Source organism: Panthera tigris, chromosome C1 (genome assembly GCF_018350195.1).
Source record: "Panthera tigris isolate Pti1 chromosome C1, P.tigris_Pti1_mat1.1, whole genome shotgun sequence".
Lineage (NCBI taxonomy): Eukaryota > Metazoa > Chordata > Mammalia > Carnivora > Felidae > Panthera > Panthera tigris.
In genome coordinates this window covers 201,259,379-201,281,154 of record NC_056667.1, presented here as the reverse complement: position 1 = coordinate 201,281,154, position 21,776 = coordinate 201,259,379, and the positions used below count along the sequence as shown (strand labels likewise).

Genomic DNA, 21,776 nt, shown 5'->3' with positions numbered 1-21,776 from the left:
GCGGGGACTGAGCAGGCCGTATAAGGGCGCGCTGAGCCCAGAATCCCGCACAAGCTCGGGGGAGTGGGCTGGGGACCAAGCCAAGCACGGCCCGGCCAGGTGAAGGGTGGCCAGGAAGGGAGGGGCGGACCAGGTGCACACCTGCGGTGGCCGCCCCGGCGGGCGACGTGTCAGCCGCAGATGCGCGCAGGTGAGGGCGGCGGCTAGCGGAGCGCTGTGTGGCACTGTGCTCTCGGAAGACCAGGACAGGAGATCACCAAGGGCCACAGCCAGGCCCCGGGCCTTCCGCTCCCGCCCCGCGACGAGCCCCTCGCACAAACCGGACCTGAGCGTTTTGTTCGTTCGGCTCGCGTGAGGCAGGGGTGGCCTCTCAGCACCTGCCCCGGGGCCGGGCCCGACCGCCACGCAGGCACCTGCCGTCGCCGCCGCCGCTGCCGCCATACGGGTCGGAGAGGCTGCGAGCCGCTCCCGGGGAAGATCCGGCTCCCATCCGGCCCCGCCCGCCCTGCCTTATCCTGCCCGCAACTCCGGGGCTGCCCGGCTCGATTCCGGGTAATATGGGCTGGCTGAGCTGGCTCCACCGGGTGGCATAGGGGGCTGTGGCCGAAACAGGAGCCCTTCTGGAGGTGGAAACCCAGCTTCTAGTCCCTCTCTGTCCCAGCGACCTCTCTGGCCTTGGGCAAGTCATTTCCCAGCCTTTCCTCGGTTTTCCTGTATGTTCAGAGGGGTTGGTCTGGCCTTGGGCAAGGGCCTCACCAGTCCCCAGATCCTGGTTTCGGGGCTTCTAGCAATAATGCTGAGCCACTTACCTGGGAAGTTGGAGGCCTTAGAGGGATTCGATCGTTAGCTGTGAGGAGGTGTGGAAAATCAGGGTGGGGGAGCTAGAACCAGATGAAGATCAAGTCTGCTCCTTCACATCTGTTTGGTGCTGACATCCTGAGGGTTCGCCCCCTGCCATCTCCCTGGCCCTTCTTTCAGTCTTCCCATGTCTGAGACAGACAGACAGACAGATGGAAAAGGACAAATGGGGCCTGGTAGCCCTTGCCAGGGGGGGTCCCCAGGCACCACAGCCAACCACCTTTCTTAAACTTCATAATCCCAAGTCTTCCTGTTATATGCAGCTGGGGGTGAGGGTGGGTCTCAGTGTCCCTCATCTTAGGTGGGAGTCCACGGGTCATTAGCCACAACCAAACCTGAGACAGCCGGCCCCTCTTCTGCAGGGAGTCAAAGTGTTAAGATCTGACATGAGGGAGGGGGGTGGAGATTGCCTTAGACCCCTGGCCTCCTGCCCCGGAGAGTCTAGAACTGAGGGTTCCACACACAGCCTGAGGTCAGTGTGAGCCCTTAGCTGAGTCTCTGTCCTTTCACTCCAGGTGTCCGTCATTCCTCCTCTCTCAAAATTGATGGTGATGCTGGTCTAGCCCCAGAGAGAGGGTCGTAGGTGGAGGGAAGCCTCCTTGGATAGCAGTAAGGAGCTACAGTTTCCCCTTAGGGTGAGGAAGCATCATGGGGTAGGAACTGTACTCCCAGACAGAGGTAGCCCCCAGTGAAAGAGGAGAGTGAGGAGTCACTGGTCCCTTCCAGCTCCATTTTGGATGCTTCTGGAGGTGCTGGCTTGTCCCCTCCACTTGTTCCCCCCCCCCGTCACCCCCACCCAACTACCCGCAGGGCCTCGGGATCTGCTGAGTCCTCTGCACAGAGAAAGGGAGGGGGAGGGGGAGGGGATGAGATGGCTCTGACAGATTCCAGGCAGTTCTGGGAGGGGGTGGACTGCAGCAGCCCCAGGGAGGGGGCATCCATGGGTCCCCATGCTGGGATATGTGCAGTCCCCACCCTGGCCCCCCGACCAGGCTTCTGTCCTGGGCCCAGCCCTCTGCTCCTTGCCTGGCACTGAATGATTTGCCTGTTAGGGGCCTGACCCGGCACTGGCACATCTTCCCTGTGTCGTTGAGGGCTTCCTCTTCCCCTCCTTAATCATGGAAGGGGGTGAAAACTCCCCACCTTTGGCTGGGATTCCAAATCTTGGGGCTGCACAATGAAGAGCTCTCCCCCTGAAATGACTGCCCCACAGTTAAGGGGGGGTGGGGTGGGAAGAATTAGGCCAGCAGCGGGCAGGCCACCGGAGGCCGTTGTGACTGAGAGCCACTGCCTTTCCCCCCCCAGGGCCTAATTTCCCTCAGAACTCCACTCCCAGTCCCCAAGACCCGCATTTCCAGACCAGGGCCAGGGAACAGGCGTCTCGTCCAGGTCCCTCCTCCCTGCCTGGCCAGGGGCGGAGACTCCAGGCGCCAGGCTGGCCTGCAGGTGCGGGGCTTGGGAGGGGGGGGGTGCTCAGCAGCTGGCGTTCGAGGGGCCCCCTTACCCCTCCCCCTTCCTGTTCCTAGCCAGAGCCTGCTTCCTGTCATCCCTGTCAGCACCCCAGGCGGGGGAGGGGACAGGTAGTGGAGGAAGCGGAAAGAGGGACTGAGCAGTGGGAGTGCGGGTGGCGGTGGGATGGGAAAAGCGTGCAGGAGAAATGTGGAAGGGAGGAGGAGAGCAGAAAACACAAGCAGGACAGAAGGATAGACAGAGGGTACAGCCCAAAGGGATGGGAGACACAGGGAAGATTTCAGGACGGGGAGGGGGGGAGCTGCAGCCCTCCCATCATCCCCCTGTGAAAGCCAGAGCTAGAGAGAGGGCAGAGACAACCGGAGAGAAACCAGAGAAAATGGACGGAGGCAGAGACACAGAGGCAACGTGACGTAACAAGAGATGCACAATTCAGAGAGATGGAGAGATTCCAAGGTGCCAGGTCAAAGGTCAGGGTATCGAGAGGTGGAAGGCACAGTGTCTGTGGAGGTAGGGGTACACCATGTGAAAACAGCTTCCAACCCCACATTGCGGGAAATTACCCCCAAGAGAGGAGAGACAAGTGGCTTCTATAGCCAGGGCTGGGGGTGGGGCTGATACCCCTCTCTTGAGAAACCCATCTTTCCCCATTAAAGGGCAAAAGATGAAGAGGGGCAAGGCTCTGGCCCTACTGGGCACTGAGCAGCAAGGGGCTTGGGTCTGACTCCGTCTCTGCCCTTTTCTGTCTTGGCCACAGCTGGAGAAACAGACAGCTGTGGCAGCTGACCGGCCCCCTGCCCACCTGCTGGTTGTGACTCAGCCTTGGAACCTCTGGACGCAGAGGGTACCCAGGGTCTATGTGAGAGTCAGGGGACCTGGGAGTGGAGGCACCAGTGGGGGGGGGAGGGGGCCTCATACCCAGGTGCTAATCCCCATCCGGCCAAGGCAGAACCAGAGCCTCACTGACCTTCTTAGAGATTAGTCCCCATGGCGACCTTGGCAACTCGCCCCCTCACTCTGGCTAAGTGTGGGGGGTGGTGTGCAGAGGCTGGGTGGGGCGGGGAGAGAGCCTTCCTGAGGCATCACAGGATCACAGCAGTCAGGGTTGGGAGGGCCCTTCCAGGGTCAGCAGTTAGTACAAAACTGGGGCCTCAAGAGAGGGAATGACCTGCCCAAGGGCACCTATAGAGCCAGAAAAGCCTCAGACCCGAAGTCAGGTCCCCAGTTCCACTCTCAAGTGTTCTTTCCAGAAGAGCAGAGGCCTGAACAAGAACAAAGGACATTAAGATACACCCCCTTGGACCCTCCCCACTCATGATCTCCTAAACTGAGATCAAGGGCAGAGCAACTTGAATGGGGTGAGGCAGGAAGGCTCTCCCTCCTGAGTACTAGGCTGGCTTCCACAAGGCCAATGTGGAAAAGGGGATGCAGATCCCAGAGCTCTGCCTGCTGCCCTGACTCCTCCCTCCAGCCCAGCCCAGCCTGCGGGTGTGGGGGGCGGGGGAAACCATGCCGCAAAGCCAGTTATAACCACAACCATAATGACAGAGCAGCTAACATTTATTGGGTGCATATGGCACGCCAGTTCTGTGCTTTACATGCACCTAAATCTTCACCACATTTTTTAAGACTATTGTCCCCATTTTACAGAGGGAAAAACTGAGAAGTAGAGTGCAGCTTATACGCAGGGGAGCTTGGATTTGAACCCAGGCTTTAGCGCAAGACTCCAGAGCACTCTTAACCCTTCAGTGTCTGTATGATCAGGGGCGGGTGACTGAGACACCTTCTCTCCTCCTCTCCGTGGCTGTGGAATGGGATACGTGCATGTGTAAGCGAAGGGCGTACTTGTACTCCAACACCCAGCACAGAGTGGCACACAGCACATTGTATTAAACGTTTGAGGAATAAGTGAGTGAACAAGTGTCTGCCCATAAATGAGTGTGATTTGGAGGGGTCTACTGAATCCTAGGAGAGTGTTCACATGTGATGCCTGCCGGATCTGTCTGCGTGCCTGCAACTGTGTGAATGCATGTATGCGCGTGCCCTCTCCCTGCCGCCCTATGTGAGCCCCATCGCTTTGCGTCTGGTGAGTGGGTGGTAGTGGGCGGGGCCTCCCAATTCCCCGGATGGTAGCCAGCTCTTCACCCTACTGAGGGGCAGAGAAGAGGGGCTCTGTTTCTAGCAGGGTAAGACAATGAGTATGTGGGTGGGGCTCCCGCCCCGACAGGACCCCCCCCCCACTCTTTTGGGGCCGGCTGTTGGACCCTGCCTGAGTTGAACTGATCTCTCACTCAGTTATCTCTGTCTCCCAGGAGACCAGATCTCACAGCCCCAGGGAAAGTGCCCTTCTGCCAGTTCCAGGCTCTAGAAGGGGGAGTGGGGGGGGGAGGGGGAGGCGAGGCAGAGGGTGGGGGAGTGGGGCTACAAAGAAGAGGCTGGTGGTGGGACCAGGGGAGGGAGGGCCCCCCAGTCACAGAATTTGCATCTTCAGTCACCAAAGCCCTGACTGATTTCCCAGTGAAATGAGGTGGGAGCAGGCCAACTTGAGGAGAGGACATTGGCCACTGGGTGCTTGCTCTAAGCTGCCCGGCCATACGGAGAAGTCAGGCTGTTCAGGGATGGATGAGGGAGATGTCCCTGGGGATTCTCAGGGCCTTTACATGGAGGGAATAGAGACCTGGGTGGGAGCCCAGGATCAGGTTAAGTGTTTCCTTGTCAGATCTGCATGCACGTCCCCTATGGTATGGGTATCTGACTGGGGTCTGAGGGCCTCACAGGTCCTTAGAACACAGGACTGAGTCTGCTGGTTTCTCTTTGGGATCTTCAGGTGCCTTGTGAGATTTTGAAGAATCGTGAGGAAGGTGACTGAAGATTTCTCTATGGGACTGAAAGTCCTCATAAGAGAGGCAGGGCTGGATAGGGTGCGGGTAGTTCTTTGAGGCTGATGAGATCCCTATGAGATCTTGAGGTCTCCTGGCAGTGTAGATCTGGGGACACCATTTTCTTTTTGTCTAACTTCCCCCTCCATGCCCAAAGGCTGAGGCTGTGGATGCAGAGGAGGTAGGGGTGAGGGTGCTGAGCTGGCAAACAAAGCCACCTGTGCATCCATCCTTCAGGAAGCTCTGAGCGCAACTGAGCTGGGAAAACAAACAGGACCAGCTGCTGGGGGGTGAGAGGGGGCTAGGAAGGGATTGGGACGGGGTGGGGGGAAGCTGGGGGGCTGGAGCTGGACCAGAGAAAGGAGAAAGGAGGCTGGGACAGGGGTCCATAGCACAGAAAAGGGACAGGGATCCCAGAGTCCCATTCCAGCACACGAGGCAGGGCCACCTGACAGCCCCTTCCCCTCAGTAGGTCATTCTTCCCTTTCTCCATGACTTTGAGGCCCAGAGCCAGGGAGGGGTCTGGGGGATGTGGGGACCCTGAGAGAGGACTAGGCAACTGCCTATCGGTGGTCTTGGTGGGTGTGCCCATTTCTGAGAGAGCCGGGCACAGACATCTACAACTAGGGGGAGCAATGAATGGGCCCTACACACCATTTTCCTGATGAGGAAACTGAGGTATGCAGGAGGGAAGAGGCTGGCTAGTGCCTCACAGCTTCTTAGAGCAGAGCCAAAAGCCGAATTTAGGACTAGAAAAGGGGCGGTGTCCTTTTTCACCCAAAGGGTCTCCACCCCCAAATCCCAGCCCGATTCCTAATTCTAATTTGGATCTCAGCTGTTATTCCTCCCCACTACTTCCCTGGCCTGTGAACACACACCCCGCGCGCGCGCGCCCCTCCTGTAGAATGTGGTTGGCCAGCTGAGAAACTGGAAACTGCCCACCTAGGTGGAGCCCCAATCTCGGGGCCGCGCCCAGGACCCCCGCCCCAGCTCCCGCAAACACACTGTCCATCTAAGAGACACCAGCGCACCTTCGAGGCTGACACCCAGCGCCAGCGTCACGGAACAGCGCAGACGCACAGCCTGACGCACTCGCCACCCGCGCGCACCGCCCTTCCGACCTCAGCCCCCGACCAACTCCCTCATCCACCTCACCCCTCTTCGCCCGCTTCCTCCGGCGAGTCCCGCCCGCGCCTCCTGGTGGCCGAATCCAAAATTTCTGATAGAGATGGAGGAAGAGGGAGGGAAAGGGAGGGAAGGAGAGATTCAGGTTCTCACCTCCCACCATGTCCAGGCAAAGTCCAAGGGCCAGGACACGAAGAATCCAGGACTGGCTCTTGCCTCCCTCGATAGTTTGTACTTCTTTATGGATTTGGGGAAAGTATACCCTATTTGTGTTTCTCCAACCACCGCCCACCAAGGGTAGGGAATCAGGGAATTGGCATGGTTCTGACCCCGTCTCCAGTCAACCCCATATGGTCGTCCTTGCTGTGACTCAAATATTACTAACTGTGCTTTACTTGTCAGTTTTAGGGCACTTTATTCTTCGCATTCACCTTCATGCACCTTATGATCCTCAACAGCTATTCCTTACCAATGAAAAGAGAGACCCAAGGGAGGCTCCAGTGGCTCCCAGAGCTTGTTCTCAGCACTCCAGAATTTGTGTGTGTGTGTGGGGGGGGGAGTTGGTGGAGTGCGCAAACCATTACCCTAGCTCTCTCACTGGGTAATTTCCTCTACTCCTCTTCCCCTCCCCCCAGACATATGGCCCAGCCTGACCACTTTGTTGCCTCACTCACTCATGTTTTATTGAGCACCTACTATGTGTCCAGCACCATGCTGGGTTTGAGGATAACAACAGGACTGACACAGCCCCTGCCTCCTTAAACAGAGCTTACACTCTAGCAAGGGAGACACTCCGTACAGCCATAAACACACATAAACAAAAGAGGAAGACAACTTTAGAGTGACAAACACTGTAAAGAAAATAGGGTGAGGGGTGCTTGGGTTACTCTGTCGGTTAAGCCTAGGGCTTCAGACGTCGGCTCAGGTCATCATCTCACGGGTTTGTGGGTTTGAGCCCCACAACAGGCTCTGTGCTGACAGCTCAGAGCCTGAAGCCTGCTTCAGATTCTGTATCTCCCTTTCTCTCTGCCCCTCTCCCATTCCTGCTCTGTCTCTCTCTGAAAATTAAATAAAACATTTTAAAAAACAGAAGAAGAAAAGAAAACAGGGTGGTATGATGAATAGTAAATGCCAGGAACAGCATCACTCAGGAGGTAATAAGGAAGCCAGCATGCCAAAGTCTTTGACTAAGACACTCCAGGCAACAGGAACAGCAAATGGAAAGGCCCTGAGGTGGAAGTGAGCTTTTGGCAGTTGGGGGAAAAGATGGACGGTCAGCATGGCTAGCCTGCCAGGAGCTGGAGGTGGCTGCATCTGGCCTATGAGTCCTTTTAGTCACAGGGGGCTGAGTGGCAAGAGGACTGGCTTTGGAGTCAAAAGGTTTAAATTCTAATCTTGCTTCGACACCGGTTTTGTGAATCTGGCCAAAGGTCGGCGCACCCCTGACCCTCAGTTCCCACATCTGTATATCCAAGCCTACCGCTCTCCACTGTTGTTGAGTCTATAAAGAAAGCACTTGGCTCATAGGAGCAACAAAATATTATTAGTTCCCTTCTCACTCACCCCTCCACTTCTGCTGGAATAGCCCCTCCATTAAGGAAAACTCACAATTTTGCCAGAAGTCTTTGTGCCTCATTGAGAGCTACGATGGTTGGGACATTCCGCGGTCAATTGTGAGGAAATGTCCTCCTTGGAGCCTCCTTTGGGTCGTCAAGCCTTTCCTCCTCCTTCTCTCCCTCCCACACTTCTCCCCCACACACAGGGCGCTGGGAATGAGGGTAAGAGCCTTGGCCCTTCACTCCCAACCAGAGCTCTCAGACCCTGGAGCTCGGTGTGGCGATTGGGAGAGTCGCGCTGAGGTTGAAATATTCTTTCTACCTACCACAGCGAGCCACTTCCTTAGCTACTATTATTTCTAAGCGCTTCGTAAATCCGCGCCCTCCCTTGGGCGGTTCACTCTCCCTGAGTTCAGCGCCGCCTCGCGGCGAGTCCTGCGGGTGAAAACTCCGGGACCGCAGAGCCGGTTCTGGGAACTCAAGCTTGGGTGGAAAGGAGCCACAACGGGCCGATCCTCCGGGGAAAAGAGGACTGAGGGGCGTGAGGGAAAGTCTCTTGCGGAAAGTCGCGTCTACCCTCCCTGCCCAGCGTGGCCCCAAAGAGAGGCCTTGACCTAGGCCTGAGGAAGAGGCGGAGTTTAGACGTTGGGAAGAACTCCCCGCGCCCTCCAGTCAAGAATTGGCGGTCTTAGCCGGGCGGCCCCAGGGTGACCTGGTATCTCCATCCCTAAGTGTCCGGGCCAGGGAGGGCGCGTTCTGCCCAGAGCTCGGGTGCGCCTTGCCTGGCTCAGGCCCCCAATAAAGAAAAAGCGGAGTCAGCCTCAGCTGTGGCGGGCGCGGGACGTGTGCCTCAGCACTTTCTATTGTAATCCCGGAGGGCTGGGGCCAGATTGGTGGCTTTGGGAAAGGCCTCGGCTCCCCAGAGGACACCAGAACTGACCGCAGCCTGCCCGCTGACTCAGCTCCCCCCACCCCAGCGGGAGGGAATGCGGGGAGGGGAAGCGAGGCCGGGTATAAAGCCCCGCACGCCCGGCCCGCGCGCAGCCTCTCCATTTTTCCGTCAGTACCGCGCTCACCCACCCGGTGAATACTCGGTGCTGGGGCAGAGTTTCTCCGGGGCGGGGGAGGGCGAGGTGAGGGAGAGCCTCTAGCGGCCCTGGTCCAGCCCCGCGTTCTTCACCCCCAACCCGGGTTGGCGAGCCTGGGCCCCGGATGGGGGCTGAGGGACGCTGAGCCTTTGGTCCCACCCTTCTCTCCTCAGCGGCATGAGCAGCGCCCCCGCGCCGGGCCCGCCGCCCGCCAGCCTCACGCTCTGGGACGAGGAGGACTTCCAGGGTCGCCGCTGCAGGCTGCTGAGCGACTGCGCAAACATCGCCGAGCGCGGAGGCCTGCGCAGGGTGCGCTCCGTCAAGGTGGAAAATGGCGCGTGAGTGATGGTACAGGCGCGGCCGGGCTGGGTTGGGGGCCGCCGGGCTCCCCTGGCCTAAGCTCCGAGCCTGGGACCTCAGCTCTCAGCCCTCCGTTCCCCAGACTGTTAGCCTTGCCTGTGACTGACCAACATGGGAAACCCCTTGGCCTCCCAGAACTCCCCCATGTGCCACAAGACAAATCATGTGAACTAAAAGGATAAAGGCGAGAGGCAACCCTTTGTGGGAGCCCCGAGAGATGGGCCTGAACCCTGAAGGGGTTCCCAGTGTAGTTATTTCCTCCCCAGAGTTTTTCTCTGCGCAGCTAGATAGTTCTGCACTTGGTGTAACAAAAGAAGCTAAATCTCTTCCTCTCCCTCCATCCTGGTCTCTGAGAGCCTGGGGCGCTTGGGAGAGCTGAGACCTCTGATTATTGCAGGTTGTTGTTATCACAGATTGCCACCGCAGGTTGGGGGGTTCCTACACCTACCTTTGCAGGCACCTAAATCCTCGAGGTAGGAACCGTTGGTAGGTGATCTTCAGACCTGGAAAATTCCTTTCATCCTGGGGAGGCTAAGCTGGAAGCCTGGATCCCTGAAACCCCAGATAGCAGCTATATACTGTCTTTAGTTTTTCTAGAGGGGCCATATTGCCATGTGCTGTGTATGTCAGGGTAAGGACTTGGGGTTGGAGAAAAATGATGGGGTTCTCAGTCTTTTCGATCACAGTAATCAAGGTGGGGACAGAGGAAGGAGTGAGCCTGGGGCAGATGCCTCCCAGCTTTCTTTGTCTTTCCCCAGTTGGGTGGCCTTTGAGTACCCTGACTTCCAGGGACAGCAGTTCATTCTGGAGAAGGGTGACTATCCTCGCTGGAGTGCCTGGAGTGGCAGTGGCGGCCACCACAGTGACCAGCTGCTCTCCTTCCGGCCAGTGCTCTGCGCAGTAAGCACAGCCTTCCCCTTCCCCTTCTGCTTCCTACCTCCTCACTCCAGACCCTGACCCCACGATGGCACCTCATAAAGGCTGTCCATCCAGTGTATGGGAATGTGTAAACACAGTTCCTAGATGAGTGGTAGTGGCATTACTTCCAGAGCCAGAAGAGTCCCTGAAAGTTGGGACAGTGGACCTCAGTCAGGTGCCCAAAAATCAGCACCACGGACAGCACCAAGCCCATGCCTGTCTTGAGCACCCATGTTCCTCACATCATGTCGTCCACATCTGTTAAAGAGTGCTTCTGCCATCACACAGTCCTGTAAGGTTGGGACGGCTGCTGTTAGCTTCATATACAGGTATGGAAATGGGGCTCAGAAGGGCAAAGTGACTTGCCCTCGGACACAAGGGTTAACGTGATGAGACTAGAACTCAATTCAGGGATCATTGTTGAGAAGAGATCAATCTCTGTGTGTATGTATGTGGGGGAAGTGTTGGCAATGAATCAAATGAATCACTGGACAGGAGGATCTCACTTCTCACTTGTGCTGACTTAGGTACCCTACTGTTGAGGCCTGGGGCTGAGAGGTAGAGGGCAAAGAGCAAATGCTGACTCAGCCTAGCTTCTATATTCCAGGAGGGGAAGGCCCTAGGACTATGGAAGCCCAGACTCAGCCAGCACTGATGCCTGGCCTGTCTGTTATGATTCTGCCATCTGGCACCCCTCAGTTGGGCCTTACCCTATGAGAGGCTGTTCCCAAGGTGCTGCACAGGGGATTGAGTAGTCAATGAGGCCCTTAGAAAAACTGCCTTGGTTCATGGGCCAAATTTCTCTCAGGATCCCTGATTTTCCTTCTGCAAAGAGGTCCAGATTACAAGATGCTCTCTAGTCCTGACCTAGAAGGGTTTCTGGGAAACCCTCAGTCTCACCATCTCAACCCAAAGCCATAGAAGGGACTAGGCGAGGGACTTCTGAGCCTCCCAGCTTCCTAGCCTGCTATGGACCTGATGGAGTGATCTTTGGGAATGCTTGTGGAGCCAAAGTGTCTGCAGAGCTTGTGTTGGGTGGCAAGGTGGGGAGAGTAGGGCTGAGAATGTACCCATTAATACCTCTTTGGAGGGCCTAACCTGACCACTCCCACCTTCCTGTGCTTCAGAATCACAGTGACAGCCGTGTGACCCTGTTTGAAGGAGATAACTTCCAGGGCTGCAAGTTTGAACTCAGTGATGACTACCCATCTCTGCCCTCCATGGGCTGGGCCAGCAAGGATGTGGGTTCTCTCAAAGTCAGCTCTGGAGCGTGAGTCCCAGGACTGGAACAGGGAAGATGGGAAGAGAATGGAGGCAATGGAGACCAGGGAGGGGGGTTGGGAAAGGTGATGGGGTGCTAAGAGACATAGTAAAGAGATGCTGAGTACTGGGGGACCGGGAGAAGTGAGATGATGGAGACAGACGGGGGGGGGCAGAGAATAGGAGAATAAGAGTCAGAGAGCCAATGTGGGGATAGAGCAAGGGATTTTTAAAAAGATGGATGAAGAGGCAATGGAGAGTGGGAATAGGGGAGAGAGATCATTGCAGGGAAAATTGAAGCAATGGCATTAGAGCTAGGGGCTGGGGCTGCGAAAGGAGGGCTGCTAATGGGGGACATTGGTGGGGGTGGGGGCAGAGCCTGCTCACCACCCCTGTGATCTCACTGGCCTAGGTGGGTGGCCTACCAGTACCCAGGCTATCGAGGCTACCAGTATGTATTGGAGCGGGACCGGCACAGTGGGGAGTTCCGAAACTACAGTGAATTTGGCACACAGGCCCACACTGGGCTGCTGCAGTCCATTCGAAGAGTCCAGCACTAAGCTCCACAGCCCTGACACCTCCCATGAGGACCCTCAATAAAGGTTCCTGAACCTGTCTGCCCCTCTTGCCTCTTTCTTGGTGTCTTGCGTTGTGATCTTCATCCTAATCCTTCTGAAGGTCCTTCCCTGTCAACCTGACTCTTCCCTCAGGCTTTGGGATTGTTGACTACGAAGCATAAACTGGCTTAGAATGTATGTGGCTAGATCCCGACAGGGCTGAGAAAACGGCTGTTAAGAACCTTGGGCATCCTGTTAAAGACAACCAGTCCCACACCTCTCCCTGATAAAGGCCAATCAGCTTGGTCCAGGTGTACCATAGCACACACATGGTGCCTTTGCCATCCTCTGGTTTGGGTTCACACAGTCCTATCACAGTGCTCATAGCTGAATTCCACCCATCTGGGCCAGGCACCAGCATGCACGGCAGGACCTACTTAACCCTATGTGGAGCTCAGTTGGATTCTTCTCTAACCCCCCAGAGTTTGTCTTCTAGCCTGGCTCCCTATCCAACTGAGTAAAGCCTGCACCCTTTTCCTAGCTTTATAGAATCTCTGTCTGATAGAGAAGCAACACTGTAAAAGGATAAATGAGTGGGAAATTCCACTGCTTCCTGGGGCCTTTGAAAGGGGAGACTTTCTCTCAGTGGAACCCCAGACCCTTTGTCTGAATAACAATCCCTTCGAGACATTGAGCTCCAACATTTACAAAGCATTTTTATGCGCCTCCTCTCAGCTGTTCCCAAGAACCCTCTTCATTCTTCCTCTCTCTCCCCTCTCTTCAGAGGGTTGGTCAGCTGCAAAGTCTACCCCACAGCCACTGACCACAATAAGCCTGGTTTCTGGAGCGGTGGCAGAAAACCATAGCCATGTTGGTGCTGAGTGTGGTAGCAGAGCCCTTGGCACCAAAGCAGTTTCTACCCAGTTCCCTCACTGGCCCAGTTAATGATACCCTTAGTCTCATAAGCAGGGCCTTCAAGGCCCTGGGGACTCCCCTCACTCTGTCATTCAGGGATGCTTGTGTTTTCAAGCCCCTAGTGGACCTATCAATGGGGAGAAGTGGCCCAGATCATCGCCCAAGCCCAGAGAAGGTAGGGAGAACAGTCAGACTTGGACCTGAGCCATTCCCAAGGGCCCAGCTGTGCAGTCAGGCATCTGCTCCTTTAGAAAGAGCCCTGGACCAGAAGTCAGAACACCTGGGACCCAATAATGTAGCATCCGTGAACCTCTATTCCCTCACCTGTAAACTGGGGCTACTGATCCCTGCCTTGTCTATCTCACAGTGTTGTGAGGATTCAAGGAGAACCCACTGAAAATGCTTGTGGTGTTATGGAAAAGCACTGGGGCAGTCAACATAGGGCCCTCATTCCCTTGCACTACCCCCCATCCCACCATCCATGGATCCTAGGGTTAAGTCGGGAGAGCATGGGACAAAATTCTAGGTAGGGTATGAATTCTGCTTTATACCCGGATGAGTTCTAGAGTCCATGGCCCCTGTTACATTTGATTCTCCTAACACCTTCCATACTTCATCCATTTCACCAACGAAGCTGGGCTGTCTGAGAGGGAGAAGGTTTGATGAAGCCATCCACTTAAATGGTGACAAAGTCAGGACTTGAACACAGGGCTCCTGACCCCAAATCCAGGCTGTTAAGGGAAGGCTGACCTGAGCTGTGGCTAAAAGCCTCAGCAGAGCCCCAAACCTCTTTGGGTCCCAGAAGAGCCTGGGGTTCCTTCCTGGTCCTACATGTCCCCTTGGGGGATGGTAATAGTAACAATAGCTAAATGTATATAGAGCCTGAGTGTTCAGCACAGGTTATATAAGCCTTGTAATTCTGTATGGTAGGTACTGTAATCCCCATTTTACAGTGGAAGGGACTAACTTCCCCAAAGCCATACAAGTAAGAAATGGGGGAATTGGAGTTGAACCCAGAACTCAGACCAACTGGCTTCAGAGCCCAGCAGTCTACCTCTCCACTTCCTGCTTTGCAATGGTAGGCAGTGGACAAAGGGAGATCTAGTATGCACCATCAGCTAAGCTGCCCTCCTTCTAGGAGGGTCTGTGGCTTCTGGGAGGAGTCAGCAAGATGGCTGTAGGGACTGCCAGCGTGAACTTGAATAGGACACTCCGATTTCTAGGTCTTAGTGTCCCCACCTGGGAGTTGAGAGAGCTAATACTTGCTTCAGGCTTTGTCAACACGAACCTTCTAGGTTTTCCTGGACCTAGGGGTCCAACTCCGCTTCCCACACTAGAAACTAAGGAGTATGGGATGCAGAGGCCAGGCTAGAACTGAGTGTTTCCACCTTTCCAACCTCCTCCCACTCTAGGCAGGTTGATGGTCAGCAGAACCCTGTGGGACTGGCACCCAGCCAGCTGGAAGGAGGATGCAGGAGAAGCTGCCTGGGACTCATCCATTGGCTGCACTCAGCCAAGGCCAAAGGGGATGAAGGAGGTCTTCTCCTTTCAGGTGCAGCCAAGACCCAAGGGCAGGGTCAGGGATGGGTGGGGGGGGGGGACACCTCTCAAACTCTTTCCAGAGCTCACCTACCCCTCTAGCACCTGAGTCTTCAGTGAGGTGGAGGCACAGAGCCTGAGCTCTTGATCCCTCACCAGTCTGGAGCTGGGATGTCTGGATAGACCCCCAACTCTGAGCATCTCTCCCTTCTGTCTCAGCCTTCTGCTGAGAGCATTATGTGGGTGAACCTCACTGCCTCCCCACTCTCTCAGCTCTGACCTCCTGCCCCTCATTTTCTATCTAGGAAAGAAATATGAAGGCATGAAGGAAAGAGATTGGGACCTCAACCCCACCCTTAGGCCCTCCCCTCCTGTGAAGCCCTGGGTTTGGTCCCCAGGGAGGATCCTAACCTCTTATCTTTGCTCCCCCCAGATTCTTCATCCACATCCTGAAGCCCCATCTCTCTTCCTTTAGGATCCTCTGGCATCCTGAGATCTCCCATTTCCCCCTGGGCTCTGCCTCCCTCACTCCTCCTTTGCTCCTTCTGACTTTTGCACCCTCCATCAGCAAAGATGAACACTCCAGCAGTTACAGCAAGTGAGGAATGAGCAGGGGCCCACCCTGCTGAGCCTCCGAAGTTGGACTTCTCAGCCATCCTCAATCAGGCACCCCTGGATCATGGATTCTGCAGGAGACTTGCCCACTCCAATCAGTGTAACCTGAAGCCCCAGGTCTCCTCATCTCTTGGGCACAAGCAGTGTCCGTTTGAACAGTAGCCACCAGGTGCTGCATGGCTGCAGCAGGGCTCTTAGTCCAGAGCCTCATCTTCAGCTAGCATCCCTCCTTAGCTAGGCTCTCTTGAGCCAGGAAGCCCCACAGAGACTCCAGGCCACTTGGGAACCACATCTGCTTTGCTAATACACAACCAGCATCTTTGGAATGGATTTCAGCTTCCACAACTCCTCCCGCCCTGGGTTGGGGGCCTTAGACAGTACACAACACTGTTTCCACCCCTTTCCTCCTGCTAGAACAAGGTACCAGTTGTTCAGAGAGAACCAGGATGAGAGTAGTTGTGAGGGTGGATAGTGGGCTGGGGTGAGGGGAAGGGGATGGATGGAAGAGCTATAGTTTGGGGAGGAAAAGGAGCCCACCACATGCCACAAATTAGGAGCAAATGAATGAGAAAAGGAGAGACATAGGAAAGAGAGAGAGAGAGAGGAAACAGGAAGGGGGATGGCATAGAAGAGACGAGATGAGGAACGAGAGACCTAGAAAGGGGGAGAAGGGGCAACCCACTTGAAGTTGTGGGGGGAGACGGCCCCGCGCTGGCCTAAAGGCCCGGGAGATCTGGAAAGGCAGGGAACAGGCCAAAGCAAGAGGGAAACAGGGAAGGAGATCGGGTCTCCAGGGAAGAGTAGAGAGCAGGCGAGGACGAGTAGGGAGAAGGCGCTGGGAGGAGGAGGGGGCGGAGATAAAGGGAGCAACTGCTGCCCGGCCGGGAGCGGAGCGACAGGCGAGAGGGAGGGAAGCGGAAATTTAAAAGTGAAGATGGAGATAACGCAGCCTGGAGACGGGAACCCGGGCGGGGGTGGGGGGAGGAAGGGGGAGGAGAGCGGAGCCGAGATGGGGGCGGGAATGGGCGGAAGGAGGGGCTGTGGCCCCGGGGGTCCGAGGTGGGCCGGGTACTCTGCCCCTTCGCTGTTTGCTGGGAGTCACGGAGGCGGAAAAGAAATGCGCTCCCGACCCCTATCAGAGCGGGAGGCCCAGGCCCATCCCCCGCGCGTCTCCCGGGTTGCGGGGCGCTGGGGGCTGCTGGGTGCGCTTGGCTGCGGCGCGGCGCGTCGGAGACTTTATTGCGATGGGGCGATAAGAGGGGCGGGGGCGGGGTCCGGGGGGCCGAGGCAGCAGCGCTTTAATTAAAACGGAAATTGCGGCCCCTGCCCGCGCGGGGGGCCGGAGGGTTCCAAGCAGCCTGGTAGCTGGGAGCATCGCTCCAGGACCCCCTCCATCCCCCGCCACACCCGGGCAGCCCCCTCCCGCCAGGCCCTGTCGGACCTGTTCCGTCTTCTTCTCCTTGTCACCCGCGGTTGCCTCCGGCGGGGATCCGTGCCCCGGAGCGCAAAGCCTGACGCTTCCCCCCTTTCTCATCCCCCCCCCCCCACCTCCCACCACCCAGTCCCTGGCGGCGATGAGACAGAGCGGCGCCTCCCAGCCCCTGCTGATCAACATGTACCTGCCAGGTACCAGGGACCAGCCGGGGGCTGGAGGCACCGGGACCTGGGGCCGGAAGTTTGGGCTAGGGCATGGGAAGGGGTTGCTGGGGTCCAAGGGAACGGGATGCGGTCCAGACACTAGGATTGCTGGGAAGACTGAGCAATCTAGGGCACTGGGGGACCTTAAAGGTAGATGGAGAGGTTTGGGGTTTTAGTGCGAGGTCTAAGGACTCCAAGTGAGCAGATTGGGAACCTGGGAGGCCGAGGGCGGGAGCTCAGGGGCTGAGAAAGCCTGGTACGGGGAGCAGAGGTCTTCGGTGTGGCCGGGGACTGACTCCGTGTGCGTTCAGCGTTGGGAGGCTGTGGTCCGCTGAGCGTCGCCCCTGCGCCCTCGTGGCTCCTCACCTCCGTGCTCCGAGAGTTCCCACCAGCCCAGCCTTCCAGGCGCCCTCCTCTCCTCTCCGATGGGCTCCGGGCGCTCCCGCTCGCCAGGCGCGCACTGCCTGCTCGGCTTTATAAGGCTCCCGCCGGCCCGTTCGGAAAGCGGATTTCCTTTTTCCTGGACGCGTTTCCTGACTTGGGCGTTATGGAGGGGCTCCGCGCGGCGCGCGCCCAGGCCAGACTCCGGGAGGAGGAGCTGGCGGCTTGAGCCCCCAGCCTTGCACCCAGGAACCAACCCCCAACACCCCCACCTTCCCGAGCCTTGGCCCGGAGCCCTTTCGGTCAAGCACAACCTCCGCCCCGGTCCTCCTGACTGTTTTTTCCCGCTGCTACAGATCCCGTCGGAGACGGTCTCTTCAAGGATGGGAAGAGCCCGGGGTGGGGGCCCCTGAGCCCGGCGGTACAGAAAGGTGAGCTGGCCCGCGGACTGGGGGCGGGGGTGAGGACAGTGGATGGAGGCCAGGGCATCCTAAAAGGACGGGCGCCACCGGCCACCCGATCGGAGGGTGGAAGCGATGTGTACTGCAGAGCTCTGGAAAGGGAGGGTGCAGGCATACTGTGGAGGCCGAGGAGAGGGGGCATGCACTTGGCTTTTGGCTCCAGCATATTCCAGGTCCCAGGGCTGGACCAGCAGACCAGGGCAGAGGGAGAGGATCCTAGCCCTTGGCCTTTTCTGCTGCAGGGCCAGGACCCAGGTGCTTGGTGTCCTTTCCCTATTGGCAGCAGGAGCACAAGGCTCAGGACCTCTGGGCATGGGGACCCCAATAATTACTCCCTGGCCACTCCAAGCCTCCTCACCACAGCACCGGGCCAGCACCTACCTGCCTCACTGGCCCAGGCTGGCGAGGCTGTGGGAGCGAAGTCTGCTAGGCTTCGTTTCCCCACCCAGTTCCGCATGTCTCTAAATTACTCTAGGTTTTGCCTTGTTGGTCTCAGAGCCTGGCTGGCCCTCCCGCAAAGCCTCCCCAAAGCCCCCCACCTCCCCCCTCCTCTCTCCTCCGCCACCTTCCTCTCCTCTCCCCTTCCCCATCTCAGTACCCTGGATCTCACCAAGTCACGGTAACCACAAAGACAAGGTTGGCAACTGCTTTACCCGAAAGGAAACGTGATTTCCAACAAGAATGGGTTTCCAAGCTTCTGATGTCGGTCTGCATCAGTGCCAGCTGCACGTTTTCACCCAAACCTTTCCTTGTTTCTGACCCTAAAGCTCCTGACCTGAAGTCAGGCAGCTACTGGCTGCGCTGGTGTGGAGGGATTGGGGTTGAAGTGAGGGTGAGTAGCAGGTCTGCGTTTAGAGCGAGGGGTTGAGAAAAGAAGAGAGGTCCCACCAGACTTGATTGGAATCAATCATCAGACTACTCGAAGGAACACTCCCCCCCCCCCTTTTCCCCTAAAAGAGAGTGCGAGGAAGTAATTGTATCAAGATTTTTCTCCCCTTGTCTGACGGAGCCTCCAAAACAAGGGAGTGGAAATTCTCGGGCAGCCCTCTGTCTCCTCGCCGGCGTATCTGGGAAACACCTACTGGCCGCTTCCAGCAAATCCTGAAATCAGGACTGGGCCGAAGAGCCCGGGAGATGGCCAAAGATAGGGAGGAGGCAGGGAGCTAAGCACGGGTGGCTTCCCAGTCTCATCTCCTCTCCTCAGAGCTGTGCGTCAAGCCCCAGAGAAGTATAACACTTCCACCTGCCAGAATCCCGCCTGTTCCGAAAATGGGGACTCAACCCGAGTAGCTGTGCTGTGCGCACTGGGCAGTTGAGAAGGGTGGGGAGCCTTCAGAGTCTGACCGTCCTGGCGCGCACTGGGGGCCACTGCCCCCATTCCTGTCTGACTGGTACCGCAAGAAAGCCAGCCTCCACCTCTTCTCCACTTTAGGCAGGGCCAGTCCGACTAACTGTACGCCTTTGGGGGCTAGGCCTTGTCTAGGGGCGGAGGTGATCCTGCCACACTCCTGCCTCTTCCCTCTGGACTTGCGGACAAGGTCCAGCCGGGACGGGGCAGTCTAACGACCTGCAAAGACTACCCTGTGCAGTTGTGTGGGCTCCTCTCTGCTGAATAGGGGCGCAGGGCCAAGGCGGCAGTAGGGGCTGCTATTCGGCCCCTGCTGGCCTGCGAGAGAGCCGCTGCTGCTCCCACGCAAAGGAGGCTGTGCTTCGCCCTGCCCTCCTCCCCAATTCTCACACACCCAGGCTCCCGCGGAGCTGTGTCCTCCTCGGTGGGAGCCGTATTTCCATTGTGCAAAAGCGCGGTAAGCGCTAAGGGCCGCTCGGCGGATCAGCCCCTCCCTGGCCAGCCGCTGCAGCTGCGCCCAGCTACCCCGCTGGCCGCGCCCGTTCCCTCCCCGACGCCGGGTCCCACCCGGCCGGGCCGGTCTCCCGCCTCACCTCTTCCCCTACCTCCTGCCTCCCCCATCCCGCCTGCGGCTGACAGCCCCGTCCCCACAGGCAGCGGGCAGATCCAGCTGTGGCAGTTTCTGCTGGAGCTACTGGCGGACCGCGCCAACGCCGGCTGCATCGCGTGGGAGGGTGGCCACGGCGAGTTCAAGCTCACGGACCCAGACGAAGTGGCTCGGCGCTGGGGCGAGCGCAAAAGCAAGCCCAACATGAACTACGACAAGCTGAGCCGCGCGCTGCGCTACTACTACGATAAGAACATCATGAGCAAGGTGCACGGCAAGCGCTACGCCTACCGCTTCGACTTCCAGGGCCTGGCCCAGGCCTGCCAGCCGCCGCCCGCGCACGCCCACGCCGCCGCCGCGGCCGCCGCCGCGGCCGCCGCCGCCCAGGACGGCGCGCTCTACAAGCTGCCAGCCGGCCTCGCCCCGCTGCCCTTCCCCGGCCTCTCCAAACTCAACCTCATGGCCGCCTCGGCCGGAGTCGCGCCCGCGGGCTTCTCCTACTGGCCCGGCCCGGGCCCCGCCGCCACCGCCGCCGCCACCGCCGCACTCTACCCCAGCCCCGGCTTGCAGCCCCCGCCCGGGCCCTTCGGCGCGGTGGCCGCCGCCTCGCACTTGGGGGGCCACTACCACTAGACGGGGCGGCCGGGTGCCGCGCGCGCCCTCTCCCAGGCGCCGCGCGGCCTCGCTGGATCCCGTCCACACCCCGGGGCAGGGGCCCGGAGCCTCCCCCCCCCACACCGTTCCTTTGATCTCAGATTTTACTTCATCGCCGCCCCCAGCCCCGACGGAAGGGACCTGAAGCCTCCTCAGTCTTCTTTTAACACTGGATTCGCCACCACCCCCAGCTGTGACAGTGGCCTGCCCCCACTTCCTTTAACCTCCTTCTTCTAGACCCCAGACCACGAAGGGGGTTCTCGGACCTCCCCGTCTTTTTCTGCCCTCCACCTGTCCTTCGGCCTGGCTCCTGAAAGCCCCCTCCATTATGACCCCTCTCTTTCGAATTCCAAACCTTTTCTCATTTTTTCTCTCCCCCACCAAGCTGCCCCACCCCAGCATGATGGAGGCCTCACACCGTCCACCTGTTCCTCCACCGCCAGGGCTTCACCGGACTTGGTGAGGGCCACTGCCCCTGTGACACATCTAGGTAGCTTCTGGGCCCCTTTCCTCCGCCCCCGCCCCCCACGCGCAGGATGGCCTGGTGTGTTTCTATTCCCTTCCCTTCTATTAAAGCTCCCGAGCTCCCTACTGTCTCCTCTCTGTGTTCTTTGCTGCACCAGAAGGTTTTTTCAGAGGGAAAGGAAATGCCTGGCTCAGGCCTGGCAGAGAAGCGTCAGGAGGAAGAGTTGGAGAGAATGAAGGCAAAGCAGGCTTGGGTGCTACCAGAGGAGAGAGAGGAGCCCCTGGAGGGTGGGCTCAGCCTAAGAGGGAGACTGACCTGCGGCAGCCCCACCCTCCACCGAGCAGAGGACCCCAACGTGCCTCACCCTCCCTTCCACCTGCCCCACCCTCCCTTCCACCTCCACCTGCTCAGTGACCCCACCCCATCTGTCTTTTTTTTTTTAATGTTTATTTATTTTTGAGAGAGAGAGCGAGAGCACGAGTGGGGAAGGGGCAGAGAGAGAGGGAGACACAGAATCCTAAGCAGGCTCCAGACTCCAAGCTGTCAGCACAGAGACCTAGGCACTGCTCCAACTAAGCAACGGGGAGATCATGACCTGAGCCCAAGTCGGAGGCTTAGCCGACTGCATCCCCCCAGGAGCCCCCCGACCTATCTTTAAAAAAAAATGTTTATTTCTGAGAGAGAGAGAGAGAGAACGAGCAGGGGAGGGGCAGAGAGACAGGGAGACAGAGGATTGGAACCAGGCTCCAAGCAGACAGCAGAGAGCTGGATGCCGGGCTGGAACTCAAAAACGGGGAGATCATGACCTGAACCAAGTCAGACGCTTAACGGACTGAGCCACTCACTCAAGCGCCCCCCACCCTGTGTAATATTTACACCATCTCAACTTTTCCTCAGTCTCTCCAGCTCATCTTCCCCACCTCCCCTCGCCTCCCCAGCCTACACTCACTTTGACTTTCACACTCACTCACAACCGCCTCCCCCCCCGCGCCCCTGTATCTCCAACGCCATCTTTCCTCTGGATCAGCCTCCTTATTTTCAGAAAGAGGGACACCCCTTCGAGCCCGCGGTCCGCTCCCGC

The 21,776-nt window shown here is 58.0% G+C and overlaps 2 protein-coding genes and 1 long non-coding RNA gene across 3 annotated transcripts; all 3 read left to right on the top strand.

Annotated features, from left to right (window-relative positions):
- Window positions 1–700: 700 nt before the first annotated feature.
- On the top strand, window positions 701–3,164 carry LOC122241455. Its single transcript, XR_006221603.1, has 3 exons — window positions 701–1,493; window positions 2,164–2,304; window positions 3,086–3,164. It is a non-coding gene; the product is annotated as an uncharacterized LOC122241455 (long non-coding RNA).
- Window positions 3,165–8,508: 5,344 nt separating this feature from the next.
- Window positions 8,509–12,074, top strand: CRYBA2 (crystallin beta A2). Its single transcript, XM_007086148.2, has 5 exons — window positions 8,509–8,603; window positions 9,150–9,314; window positions 10,095–10,236; window positions 11,382–11,524; window positions 11,927–12,074. Exons 2-5 carry the CDS (start codon window positions 9,154–9,156, stop codon window positions 12,072–12,074), a joined length of 594 nt encoding a protein of 197 aa, XP_007086210.1. The 5' UTR covers window positions 8,509–8,603; window positions 9,150–9,153.
- A 4,518-nt stretch (window positions 12,075–16,592) lies between these two features.
- FEV (FEV transcription factor, ETS family member) lies at window positions 16,593–20,208 on the top strand. The gene is made up of 3 exons (XM_042997611.1): window positions 16,593–16,766; window positions 17,516–17,590; window positions 19,622–20,208. Exons 1-3 carry the CDS (start codon window positions 16,715–16,717, stop codon window positions 20,206–20,208), a joined length of 714 nt encoding a protein of 237 aa, XP_042853545.1. The 5' UTR covers window positions 16,593–16,714.
- Window positions 20,209–21,776: the final 1,568 nt, after the last annotated feature.

Excerpts from the sequence above, each read along its gene's own strand:
- FEV (XM_042997611.1), top strand. The coding sequence starts at position 16,715 with ATGAGACAGAGCGGCGCCTCCCAGCCCCTGCTGATCAACATGTACCTG. Across the intron at positions 16,767-17,515 it reads GATCAACATGTACCTGCCAG|ATCCCGTCGGAGACGGTCTC; the intron begins GTACCAGGGACC and ends CCGCTGCTACAG. Across the intron at positions 17,591-19,621 it reads GAGCCCGGCGGTACAGAAAG|GCAGCGGGCAGATCCAGCTG; the intron begins GTGAGCTGGCCC and ends CCGTCCCCACAG.
- CRYBA2 (XM_007086148.2), top strand. The coding sequence starts at position 9,154 with ATGAGCAGCGCCCCCGCGCCGGGCCCGCCGCCCGCCAGCCTCACGCTC. Across the intron at positions 9,315-10,094 it reads GTCAAGGTGGAAAATGGCGC|TTGGGTGGCCTTTGAGTACC; the intron begins GTGAGTGATGGT and ends GTCTTTCCCCAG. Across the intron at positions 10,237-11,381 it reads TCCGGCCAGTGCTCTGCGCA|AATCACAGTGACAGCCGTGT; the intron begins GTAAGCACAGCC and ends CCTGTGCTTCAG.